Here is an 11869-nt window from a genome sequence, read left to right as displayed (position 1 = left end):
CTTGTTCACACGACAGGTCACAACTGCTCAAAACTCTAGTTCCAGGATATTCAAAGCCCTCTTCTGACCTCCACAGACACAAGGCATGCATGTGGTGCACAGACACTTATACACAAAGCATAAAATAAATAAATCTGAAAAAGAAAAAAAGAAAAGAATGGACTCTGGCCCAAAGTGTTATGAGTCACTACTTCCTAAGCTGGAGAGAACAGAACAGCTTGGAGAGAACAAGAAGAGGCCAGAAATGAATCTTTGTTCTTTTATGAAAAGAAAAGAAAACCTCCCTCAGAGTGCCTGCCAGCTCTCCCTGCCCCCACCCCTCCTTTTTGCCCTAAATATTCAACTGTGAGGTGGGGGGTAGGGTGGGACTAGCACCTAGCCAGGCAGGGATGTGCCTGAGCAAACAGTAAATCGATAACTGGTTGTGGGAATGACTTGGAAGCTACTCCAGGCACCAAACGTTTTGTCTGTTCTAGTTCAGGGAATCTCTCAACACCTGATGAGGCAAGGCACCATGGTCCCTTTTTATAAAAAGTAAGGCTCAGGGAGATTACCGTAACTGGCTCAGAGGATGACAGCACATGCTTTCTTTCCACCTTCCCAACTAAGCGTGTTATCCCTCCTGCCCATGACCCTACTGACTCTGGTCTTGGCAAGAGTTCTGTTTCCCAGCTCTCCTGGGGCTGGGGTTCTGGGAATGTGACCCTTTGTTGCAGCTGTGTTTGGAGGAGGGGAATGGGGCTGGGCGAGAGGATGAGCAAATAAAGGCAGAAACCTAGGAAAATAGGAACTCTTCTTCAGTCTGATTCTTTTTCCAGGCAGGACAGTGAGACTCCAGAAGCTCCGAGCCCAGCTTGCCAAGGCCCTCAGCTAGAGGCCTGCCATGGCACCTCTGAGGCCCGTTTTCATACTAGCCCTGCTGGCATGGGTTTCTCTGGCTGACCAAGGTATAGGAGGGGATTGGTGGACATCTAGGGTAATGCAGGGTGGGCAGGTGCCCTAGACTGGGCTGTAAATCTGATATTCCCTCCCATAGAGTCATGCAAGGGCCGCTGCGACCAGGGTTTCGTGGCCAGCAAGAAGTGTCAGTGTGATGAACTCTGCACTTACTATCAGAGCTGCTGTGTTGACTACATGGAGCAGTGCAAGCCTCAAGGTGAGTTCAGAGCCCTGGTGAGTGGGCCTGGGGCTCCCTCCACAACTGGACACTCACCATTCCCCATTCTCCCTGCAGTGACTCGGGGGGACGTGTTTACTATGCCAGAAGATGATTATTGGAGCTATGACTACCTGGAGGAGAACAAGAACAATACCAACATTGGTGTGCAATCGGAGAACACCTCTCCACCCTTTGACCTAAAGCCTCGGACTGAGGGGACTTCAACGCCGACAGATTTCCTAGGTCCTCAAGAAGAGTCAAGCACCCAAGGGCCTGAAGTGGAGCAACAGGGGGTGACCCTAAGGCCTGATACCACTGATCAAGAGATCTCTGAATTTTCAGAGGAAGAGCTGTGTAGTGGAAAGCCCTTTGATGCCTTCACAGACCTCAAGAATGGTTCCCTCTTTGCCTTCCGAGGTGACTCTCTGGACAGGTCTGGTGGTGGTAGGATCTGCCTTAGGATCATCTGCTTCTCACACAGTTTCCCTTGTTCTAGGGCAGTACTGCTATGAGCTAGATGAGACAGCAGTGAGGCCTGGGTACCCCAAACTCATCCAAGATGTCTGGGGCATCGAGGGCCCCATTGATGCTGCCTTCACTCGCATCAACTGTCAGGGGAAGACCTACTTGTTCAAGGTATCAGACCTAAGTCTGAGGCAAGGTAAAGGGTGTCATGGAAGGTGCTGGTAGCTGTGAAGACAAGGCAGTCAGGGACTCCAGGAGCTGGTGACAGACAGTTTAGGATATAGGACAGCTTCTGTGCCCAGTAGTATGTCCTCACCCTTCTCCTCTCTGCCCTTCAGGGTAGTCAGTACTGGCGCTTTGAGGATGGTGTCCTGGATCCTGGTTATCCTCGAAACATCTCTGAAGGGTTCAGTGGCATACCAGACAATGTTGATGCAGCTTTAGCCCTTCCTGCCCACCGTTACAGTGGCCGGGAAAGGGTCTACTTCTTCAAGGGTACTCAGGATGGGAGAAGGGGGCAGGTGGTGGTGTCCCTGTTCTAACCTATGACTCCTCTCTACTTGGTGCTCCCCAGCCTTAGTCAGATCCCTTCTGATGCCAGCTGTTCTGCTCCTCAGGAAAAAAGTACTGGGAGTATGAATTTCAGCAACAGCCCAGCCAGGAGGAATGTGAAGGAAGTTCTCTGTCCGCCGTGTTTGAACACTTTGCCTTGCTTCAGCGGGACAGCTGGGAGAACATTTTTGAACTCCTCTTCTGGGGCAGATCCTCTGGTATGGAGGGAGGGCAAGTCTGGCTTCTTTCTCTGGAAAGTGGGTTTGGAGTGGGGCTGGGCTGTGATAGTGGGAGCTTCAGGGGGAGGGGCCTGGAATTGGGGTACCATCGATCAAGAGCTGTTTGCTCTGGCTAGACTTTGCTTCTGTTGACTTTTGGGGGATGAGGCTTGCCTCTATTTGGACCCCATACCTTGGACTTTGCCTAACACAGCAGAAGGAGGGGCTGTGGTTGACGGGTTTAGGAGGGGGCGGAGACATAAGGGATATAGTGGAAAGAGGACCGGAAGTCTGAGGCCTGGGGCCTGGGTACTGAGTTGTGTGTCTTAGGCAAGGCATAACAAATAAACTCTAAAGGTCCTACTGGAGCCAGGTGTGGTTGCACATGCTTTTAATCCCAGCACTTGGAGTCATAGGCAAGTGGATCTCTGTGAGTTAAGAGGCCAGCCTAGTCTTCATAGTGAGTTCCAAGCCAGCCATGGATAGGTGCTGAGATCCTGTTTCAAAGAAAACAAACCAACAAATAGGTAGGTAGGTAGGTAGGTAGATAGATAGATAGATAGATAGATAGATAGATAGATATAATGTCTTGTTGGAGAAATCAAAGCCTGAATCCTCAAAGTACATTAACCCCTTCCCTGTTACAGACGGAGCCAGAGAACCCCAATTCATCAGCCGGGACTGGCATGGTGTGCCAGGGAAAGTGGACGCTGCTATGGCCGGCCGCATTTACATCACTGGCTCCACATTCCACCCTGTCCAGGCCAAAAAACAGAAGTCTAAGCGTCGAAGCCGAAAACGCTACCGTTCACGCCGAGGGCGTGGCCGCAGCCGCAGCTTTAAGTCCCGACGTCTGTCACGTTCACTCTGGTTCTCTTTGTTCTCCAGTGAAGAGAGTGGGCTAGAAACCTACAACAACTATGATTATGATATGAACTGGCTCGTGCCTGCCACCTGCGAGCCCATTCAGAGCGTCTATTTCTTCTCTGGAGGTGGGAGCCCCTTCTACTCCTCAGACTGTTTTTGGCTAGGCCTTTCTTGCAGGTCCTGGTCCCAGGGTGCTGAACACAGCCTGTAGCTAGTGACCCTATCTTCTTGGTGGATGTTCACTTTCCCTTCTGAAAAAAAAAAACCCGTTTTCCTCCTTGGGACTAATGGACAGGACCAGGCAGAGTCTCACATACCCTCTTTCCATGCTCTCTTTCAGACAAGTACTACCGAGTCAACCTTAGAACCCGGCGAGTGGACTCTGTGAATCCTCCCTACCCACGCTCCATTGCTCAGTATTGGCTGGGCTGCCCCACCTCTGAGAAGTAGGAACCAGAGCCCACATGGCTGAGCTTCAGGAGCCTCATCTCCAGCCCTTTTCTCCCAGCCCAATAAAGTCTGTTGGCCCCGAGTTTAAGACTACTGTCCTGAATAGGGTGGGCAGCGCTGTCCCCTGAATAAAGGAAGACAAGTGGGTATCTTAGGACTGATTGAAGGACAGAGAAGACCCTCACTGGGCTCAGGTGCTCTTCTTAAATCAGAGACACTGGGGGCTTGTGAGAGTACCCCTCCTTCTGAGGCCCTGCCATCTGTCAGTTTCCCAGGCACCCTCCCCAGGTGAGGCTTCTTTGACCACAGAGTTAACTAGGACCTCGGAGGACATGAGAAACAGTAGGGTGGAATTCAATTCAGCTTTGCTGTCTGTCTGTCATGAATCTGTGATACAGCTAACTTCTGAGCAACAGAGGGACAGACTCCCACAACACAAACCCTAATGGGGGCTTTCCTCTGAGGCCTCTGTTCTGGGCATAGGGCAGGGAGAGAGAGGGGAGGGCCTGAACAGGAAGAACATGACATTCAACTCCTCCCTCATAGTAGAGCAGCTCAGAGCACCCTCACAGAAGTGGAGGCTCTAAATGTCAATGTCTTTGTGAACCCCTGGTTCTCCTGTAGACCCTTCCCTGGCTCTAGGATGTTGCGTCAGCAGCCCTGAGGGCAAGCTAGTGGTGCCATCTGTTCCCCAGCCCTGGTGACAGGCAGCGGCTCCAACAGCATCTTCATCCTGTTCAGTTCCACTGCCTAGTTCTCAGAGAGTGGGGCAGGAATCCACTTTCTTTCCCCTGAAGGAAGCCAAGACCAGTGTACTTGGGGATTTTAGGGCACAGCCGAAGGCCTGGGTTTCTGCGGTTCGAGGGAAGAATTTCACAAAGTACAGGATTGAAAGCAGAGACTGTCAAAGGCTGAGGTTTGAGGAGGGAGGTGTGACCAGCTTCTTGGTGTGCATCAATCTGGTCAAACCCAGATCTCTAGCAACCCCAATCCTGCCGTTTCCCACTTCTCTCATCCTCCATTGAATGAATGCCAAGCCTCTTCCCTCTAGGGGCGGAGCCACCCACTCGGAGTGGCTTAAAACCCTAAGGCCCGAGTCCGGTGTGGGAAATAGCCCTGGCATGGCCCTCTGGCTCCTCACTCTGTGTCAGCTCCATGGCCAGTCCTGTGGAGGCATCTCCAGGTGACCTGATGGGGAAAGAGGGTGTAGCAAGGTGGGATGGGGAAGGGTGGAGGGGAGGGAGTAGGGGCTGCAAAGGCTGATCAAGGCTTTGAGGCTGGGTGGAGGCTCTTGCAGGAAGTCTTGGTTTGATTCCCATCCTGGCCCACAGACTGTGCCAGGGGGTTGGGTTCCCATCGGAGGAAGAGGACCACTTTCAGTGTTGGGCAGTTGCTGGAGCTGGAACGGGTGTTTGCAGCTAGGCCCTATCCTGACATCAGCACCCGTGAGCACCTGGCTCAGGTAACTCACCTGCCTGAAGCCAAGATCCAGGTGAGTCACAAGAGCCAACTTCTGGGCTCAACAGCCTATTCTCTCTCTCTCTGGGAATTCTACCCTCAGGTTGTTTTCTGTCCCATGAGGCTGTGCTGGTGCCAAGATCGATCCCTTCATCTTTCCTATCAGGTGTGGTTCCAGAATCGCCGAGCCAAGAGAATCAAGGACAGAAAGCCAGGATCCCCAAACGCCAGGCTGGATGTTCCCCCAAACTCCTGTTGTCTTCCAGTCACTCCCCAGCTACCTTGGGACCCTGGAACACCAAGCCATCCTTTACACCCTACCAGTTCAACTCAGGATTCTCCAGCATGCCCACCACAGACCTCCTGCCTAGCCACCATTTTGGGTCCAGGGCAGAGTTTGTCAAGGGCTAAAGCTGCAGCCCCATGGGGGACAAGTGGGGCTTCAGGGGTTCATTCTTCTTTAGAGCAAATTGTTCCTCAGACTTCACTGGGCAACCTGTCTGACCTTATCTATACCTCAGCCACTGTCACCAACGTAGACCACTCCTAATTTAGGTGTAGAGCTTGTAAGACTTGGCTTCGGCCTTGTAGCCCAGTGTTTCTCCTAGGACCAAGCACATTAGAGAACCCCTGCCTCTTTTTGCACAGGAGTACTCTAACAGTTTAGCTCAGGGACCCCCACCCACAGCCTCCACCAGCCTAGTTGAAGTCCTGTGCAGTGACTAGAGCCTGGCTCCTATAACTTGGCATCCTGGTCCTCTTGGGGGCATATGCCCATTGTCTCATCAGGAGGTACTGTCAAAGTAAGGGACTTTATTTTCCACCTTTACTGACAGGTTTGGGTCCCCAGCTCCTATTATCTCAGTTGAATGATCTCTTTCCTCTAAAGGGGCAGCCACCAGTCTAAGAAGGCCCTTCAGGACCTCACATGTGTGCCAGGGGAAGGGTACTGGACTGCTGGGACCCACACTTTCATGGTTCAGGGCCCCATTGTCTGACTTCCTACCACCTGGACAAATTAATCAGAACTGTGGATTTGAAGAGAGTGATATTAAAGTCACAGAAATAGAAGCCTGGGTCTAAGGTTGATTGAATTTCCCCAAAGATCAGATTGATTGCCCTCTGATGTGGGCTGCAGGGACAACTGAACAGAACTGAGGTGGGGGAGGGGTTGGTATCACTGTCCTCTGTAATACCAACTAATCTCCAAATAAAACAAAACTCTTTGCTTTAATCTGGATTGTTGTGTCACAAATTAATGGGGATGAGGTCTGCCTGCCTGGGAAATTTATCTTCCATCATCAAATCCCTAAATCCGGCCAGGTGTGGCAGACTCGGTGCTGGAACCATGTCCAGGCTTCTGCTGAGCTCTGAGCTCTCTCAGGCTCTGGGGACACAGGACATTCTAGTTGCCTCCAGCTCTGAGCTGTTTTGCTTTGGAGAGAGAAGCATGTGCCCATGGAGAGAGGGGTCTGTGCCCAGCCTTGCTGCAGGCAGACCCTCCCTCTGCTGTCTAACTGCCACTCTGATTCCGTCTGTAAAGTAAGATGGGAGCACTTGTTCCCTGTCGGAGAAAAATGTAAGTACAGGGCTTCATGTGGTGACACAGTTACAAACCCACTAAATGCTAGTTCCTGCTGCTTTATAGAGGAACTCATGAGTAACTGGTAAGGCCCAGACTTCCTGTCCCTCTGACCACCTGCCAAGCACCTCCTGGGTGTAGAGTGTTTTGAATAAAGTAGGGCAGAGTGAGAAGTGGCCGAGAGAATTCCCGTTCCTGTGCTGTGAACTGGTCAGCAATTCCTAACACCCACACAATAGCTTAACTCTAGTTCCTCTTCTCATCTCCTCAGGCTCCTGTATGTTTATGGTACACATACATATAGCCAGACATACACAGGGAAGGAAGGCAGGCAGGTGGGCAGGCAGAAAGGCAGGCTGACAGGACAAACAGACCTCCAAGACCAGCCATGATAGCATATACCTGAATCCTAGGACCCAGGAGGCAGAGGCAGAAGTCAGCCAGAGCTATATAGCAAAACCCTATCACAAACAAAAGGGCAGATATTGAGCAATTCACAGAATTATGCAAGTTTTTGTGTTTTGTGTTCTTATAGGACCAAAAATAAAAATACACTGAGCACAAAAAATATTTATTGAATAAATAACATCTTTCAAGTGCCTTAAACACATTCTCTAACTTATCTAAGTTCTGAAAAGTGTAACATAACAAAGACAACAGGACAATGAAGACATCTTTGGCTCCATTTAACACGAGGGCCATAGCTGATCATCTGATTTCTCTCAGACTATTTGACCTCTGGAAAACGGCCTGATACTATTTCCTTTTCCACAAAGAGTTAGCTGCCTGGCTTCTAGTTCTACCATCCTGTATCAACTGGTTTTTCTTCTACTGATGCCTGTCTTCTGACTGTTGGGCCAGTTCAAGGCAGTAGAGTCCATTGGGGGAAAGGCCCGGATTCTACTTACTTCTAATAAGAAAAACCAGACTCAGTAGACCCCAGAATAGACCAGCAAAGGCTGATGAGCACTGGATTCAGAAATTACTGAGATCAGTTCTTTTAGTTTTAAAGAAACACTGTCTGAATCTCCTCTATGCCTGCCTAAGGAAATTCACAGCAGACAGGGCTCCCCAAAGAACCTGACCTGGTCCTCTGACTAACTGGAGCTGAATACAAAGATCATTGTGGGTTGACGGAGAGTCTGTGATGGGCAACGGAGAGCCTGGGGCTCCCCACACTTCTTCCAGACTCTGATGGTGAAGCACCAGTTACAGCTCGCCCAGTTCTCCTTCCATTGCCCTTACCATAACGTAGAGCTCTGCCAGACCCACCACCGAGGCAGCGATCAGCGCAGCCAGCACTCTCTGCAGGTGGAAGAGTTAGGGATAAGGATGTGGGCCAGCACCCAATTTGCAAGCCCTTAATCAGAATTAAAGATTCCCTACTCCAGTCCTAAGTCATCAGTTCTCAACCTGTGGGGTCACGACTCCTTTCACTTCGGTCGCAATCAGATATCCTGCATATAGAGATTTACACTGTGATTTGTAATAGCAAAATTACAGCTATGAAGTAGCAACAAAAATAATTTTATGGTTGGGGATCACCACAATATGAGGAACTGTATTAAAGGGTCACAGCATTAGAAAGGTTGAGAACTATTGCCTTATGTTGTGGAGGAAAGGTAGCTCTTGGGATTGCTACCCACCCCCTGATTATTGGAAAGCTAAGTATGTCCCCTGTCGATTGCATAAATATATCCAACTGATTAACCTGTACGGTTTCACACACATCCTCCCTTTCCCATTAACCCCTACAAGGGGCACTTTGAACTGCCCAGTGCCTACTTACCGAGGCCATTTCTGTGAAGACATACTGGCTTCCTAAGTAAGTGCAGACAAAGGCAGCTGCCACTGTGATGATGAAGTTGAAGATGGTGATGACCAGAGCCTTCACTGACCTCACTTTGGAAACAGTTCAGAGAAGAAACATGTAGGTCAGCATTCTTAGGGAGGGCTAATTACCTCATAGCTGCCTCTCCGATCTATTGTGTTCTCTTCAGAGACCAAGCCTGAATATCTTAGCCTTGATCCCATAACAGTGCAGTAGGAAGATGGGCATGACCAATCCCAGGGAGAGGCTTGAGCAGCCTTGGTTCTCAGCACCTTACCTTGCTTTCCCAGGTCACTGAGAGTGCCCCCACACTGTGCATCCTGGGGAAAAAAGTAAGTAAATAAACAAACAAACAAAAAAACCAAACCAAACCAACAACAACAAAACAGATGATTTCAGAATGAGTTCAGAAATTCCCTTTTCCAGTCCAGCCTCAGCCCTTTCTATTTCTCAACACATTAACTCTGCCCTTCCATGGGATCTTTAGCTTGGGACTTGTAGGATGCCTTTTAGATCAGAGAGAGGAGGATCCAGACTCCCAGGAACCATCTACTTTCCTATGTTACAGCAGAAACATGCCCAAGAAGTCCTGTCAGGAAAAAGGCTACAGGCACACCTGTAATCCTAGTATTTGGGAGGTGGCCTGGGCCACAGAAACCCTTCCTTGAATAAAGAAAAAAGCTCTATGTCTCATATCCATTTCTATGACATTTAAGAATTAGTCACCAGGTCTGGAGAGATGGCTCAGAGGTTAAGAGCACTGGACGCTCTTCCAGAAGTCCTGAGTTCAATTTATTAGCAACCACATGGTGGCTCAGAACCATCTGTAATGAGATCTGGTGCCCTCTTCTGGCATGCAGGCATACACACAAGCAGAACACTACATAATAAACAAACAAACCTAAAAACAACAACAACAACAAAACAGTCACCATCTAAGCCCAGAGTCTCAGTGAATACACTGAAGACTCTTCTTGGTCCACACAGAATACAGATCTTACAGTTCTAGAACAGAGTATAGACCAATATACTCTATACGAATTCCCATATTTTTCTTTTCTTTTTTGAGGTAGGGTCTCACTATATAGTTCTGGTTGGTCTCAAACTCAAGAGATTCATTTGCTCCTGCATCAGGACTACTGGGGTTAAAGGTGCGTGTCATTACACTGCTATCGCCGTTTTTAAACCTCTGTATTGTAGAACATATCCCGAGCAGTAGGCCCTCACCTGACAAGTGACGTTCCGGGTGATCTGCTTATACTCCTCATTGGCTAGCTGTATCTTAATCTTCTCTAGTCGGGCAACTAGCTCTGGATTCTAAACAAAAATAACCATACGGGAAGAATGATATTCTTTTACGTATTTCTTGCTACAGGATATATCATAATCATTGGTTTAAAGCACACTGTACTCCTAAGGGTGCTGGGACACCCACATACCTGTTATGCTTCCACTGCTTTGGAAAATGGTTTACTGGATCTCAGTTTTCCAAAGTTGTCAGAGAAGACTTCTTTCCCTGATCTTAGATTCCCAACAGTTGTTTTTTTTTTGTTTTGTTTTGTTTTGTTTGTTTTTTTGTTTTTAAATCCTTTGTAGATGCATATAAACCCAAGCAGCAGTACATGTGTGGCAGTAAGAGACAACCTTTGGGAATTAGCCTTCCCCTCCACCATGTGGGTCCTGAGGTCGCCTGCCATGCTTGGTAGCACGTGCCCCCACTTACTGAGGTATCTCACTGGTCCCCACATTTTATTTATTAGTGCTAGGGCCTTGTCAAGTACTCTTCCACTGAGCTACATCTCAGCTATTCCAAAGAATTAAAAGATTTCAAACCTAAAAGTTCATTAATAAAACCTGTACCCAACTCTCACAAATCTGTTACATACCCGGGGAGGCTTCACAATCTCTGGAAAGTAGACTTCACTGCCTTCTAGGAGTTCATGAAGGAACAGCCTGGAATCTGGAAAGAAAAAGGTTCCACATAATGGCCCATGTAGCTGAGGCTGGAAAGGTAAGATGATAGAAGGGGGTAGCCCTAATTTTTACCCAAATAAGAGACCTAGCTGTCCCTTGATCTTCATGTACCTCATCTAGAACAAAACTCACTATTCACACTGTCCCAGCCCCTCAAACGCTAGGATTTTTTCAGGTGTGTTCCATGCCCAGCTTAGTGATTTTCTTTCTCTCCTGGTGTTTATTCATTTATTTTTCATTTTATTCAAGATAATTTTCAACTAAGAAAAATCTAGGACAATTCCACCTAAGTATTTTTTAGTGCCACACAGTTGACTTTAATTGTCAGTCTTCAATTACCCTGCCAATGGTAGGTTATTTCTGTGAAAATAATAGATCTGTCCTAGACAGGATTGGGTTGTGATGCTAAACACTAAGAAGACACTGTATTAGAGGATCTTTTTCTAAGGTTCTCTTAAGTCTGATCATCTGCCCTCTGCATTTCTGGCCAGGATATGTTAATTCTGACAAAAACATATTACATGCCAGGAGAAATGACTTCTTTAAAATGTCTAGAACTAGATGCAACTCTTAGTTCAGATCTTTCAGTAGTTTTTTTAAATTACCGTTCCCCTACCCTCATCCCTAAACTGGGGCTTGCATTCTCTACCTTTGCCTTTGAGATAGAAAGAAAAAAAATCACTTTTCCCAACCAGGATAAGCTCACTATTGATATATGGCCCCAAAATGGAGAAACTCAATCTGGGAGAGAGTACTGGGTTAGAATCTCGAGTTCCTAAAAAGTCAGGTGGACTTAAGTGGAACTAAAAGAGGACTCAGCAAAATCTGCAAATACGTTTTATCACACACGAAGAATTTTCACGGAAGTCAAGATGGAAGTGGTAAACCTGGAGTTTATGAGACGGCTTTTGGACTGGATAAATGAGATCTCGGTAGGCACTCGAGAGTGATAGAAGAAAAAAAAAAAACCAAACGACTCAGAAGGGTTTCGATCTGAAAATAAGACGGCGACTCTTGATTGGGGACCGCTCACTTCTTTCTCTCAGGTGCTGATGCAGATCTCGGATCAGATGAAAGGAAACCAGGCGCCGGGGGCCCGTGGAGTTATCACTGCCCGTGTGTTTCTTTCCCAGAGCAGCCTCGAGCTGGGCGCGCAGCTTCCGGGGAAGCTGCTCCCGTTCCAGTTCTCCGCCAGGACCCAAAGCGCGAACCAGTCGTTCGCCCGCAAGCAAGGAAGACGCCATTTCTGCCTCACGCTCTAATCAGGTGATCCCAAACTCGGACTTCCGCCCACCAGCGCCGGATGTAGCTGG

General features: G+C 48.4%; 3 protein-coding genes across 3 annotated transcripts; 2 read left to right on the top strand and 1 right to left on the bottom strand.

Moving 5' to 3' along the window:
* The first annotated feature begins 664 nt into the window (after window positions 1-664).
* Vtn (vitronectin) lies at window positions 665-3793 on the top strand. The gene is made up of 8 exons (XM_028759320.1): window positions 665-947; window positions 1037-1156; window positions 1235-1576; window positions 1656-1795; window positions 1963-2119; window positions 2242-2394; window positions 3042-3386; window positions 3602-3793. The coding sequence occupies exons 1-8, from the start codon at window positions 884-886 to the stop codon at window positions 3709-3711; spliced, it is 1431 nt and encodes a 476-aa protein (XP_028615153.1). The 5' UTR covers window positions 665-883; the 3' UTR covers window positions 3712-3793.
* Window positions 3794-4445: 652 nt separating this feature from the next.
* Window positions 4446-6409, top strand: Sebox (SEBOX homeobox). Its single transcript, XM_028759409.1, has 3 exons — window positions 4446-4894; window positions 5043-5203; window positions 5336-6409. The coding sequence occupies exons 1-3, from the start codon at window positions 4867-4869 to the stop codon at window positions 5717-5719; spliced, it is 573 nt and encodes a 190-aa protein (XP_028615242.1). The 5' UTR covers window positions 4446-4866; the 3' UTR covers window positions 5720-6409.
* Window positions 6410-7301: 892 nt separating this feature from the next.
* Tmem199 (transmembrane protein 199) lies at window positions 7302-11861 on the bottom strand. The gene is made up of 6 exons (XM_028759315.1): window positions 11590-11861; window positions 10469-10542; window positions 9810-9899; window positions 8860-8902; window positions 8541-8653; window positions 7302-8056 (listed from the first exon to the last, which is right to left on the bottom strand). Exons 1-6 carry the CDS (start codon window positions 11798-11800, stop codon window positions 7961-7963), a joined length of 627 nt encoding a protein of 208 aa, XP_028615148.1. The 5' UTR covers window positions 11801-11861; the 3' UTR covers window positions 7302-7960.
* Between the last annotated feature and the right edge of the window lie 8 nt (window positions 11862-11869).

Source organism: Grammomys surdaster, unplaced genomic scaffold, assembly GCF_004785775.1.
Source record: "Grammomys surdaster isolate TR1022 unplaced genomic scaffold, NIH_TR_1.0 126278, whole genome shotgun sequence".
NCBI lineage: Eukaryota > Metazoa > Chordata > Mammalia > Rodentia > Muridae > Grammomys > Grammomys surdaster.
The sequence above is the reverse complement of the archived record's forward strand: the minus strand, read 5'-3'. Positions and strand labels throughout refer to the sequence as shown.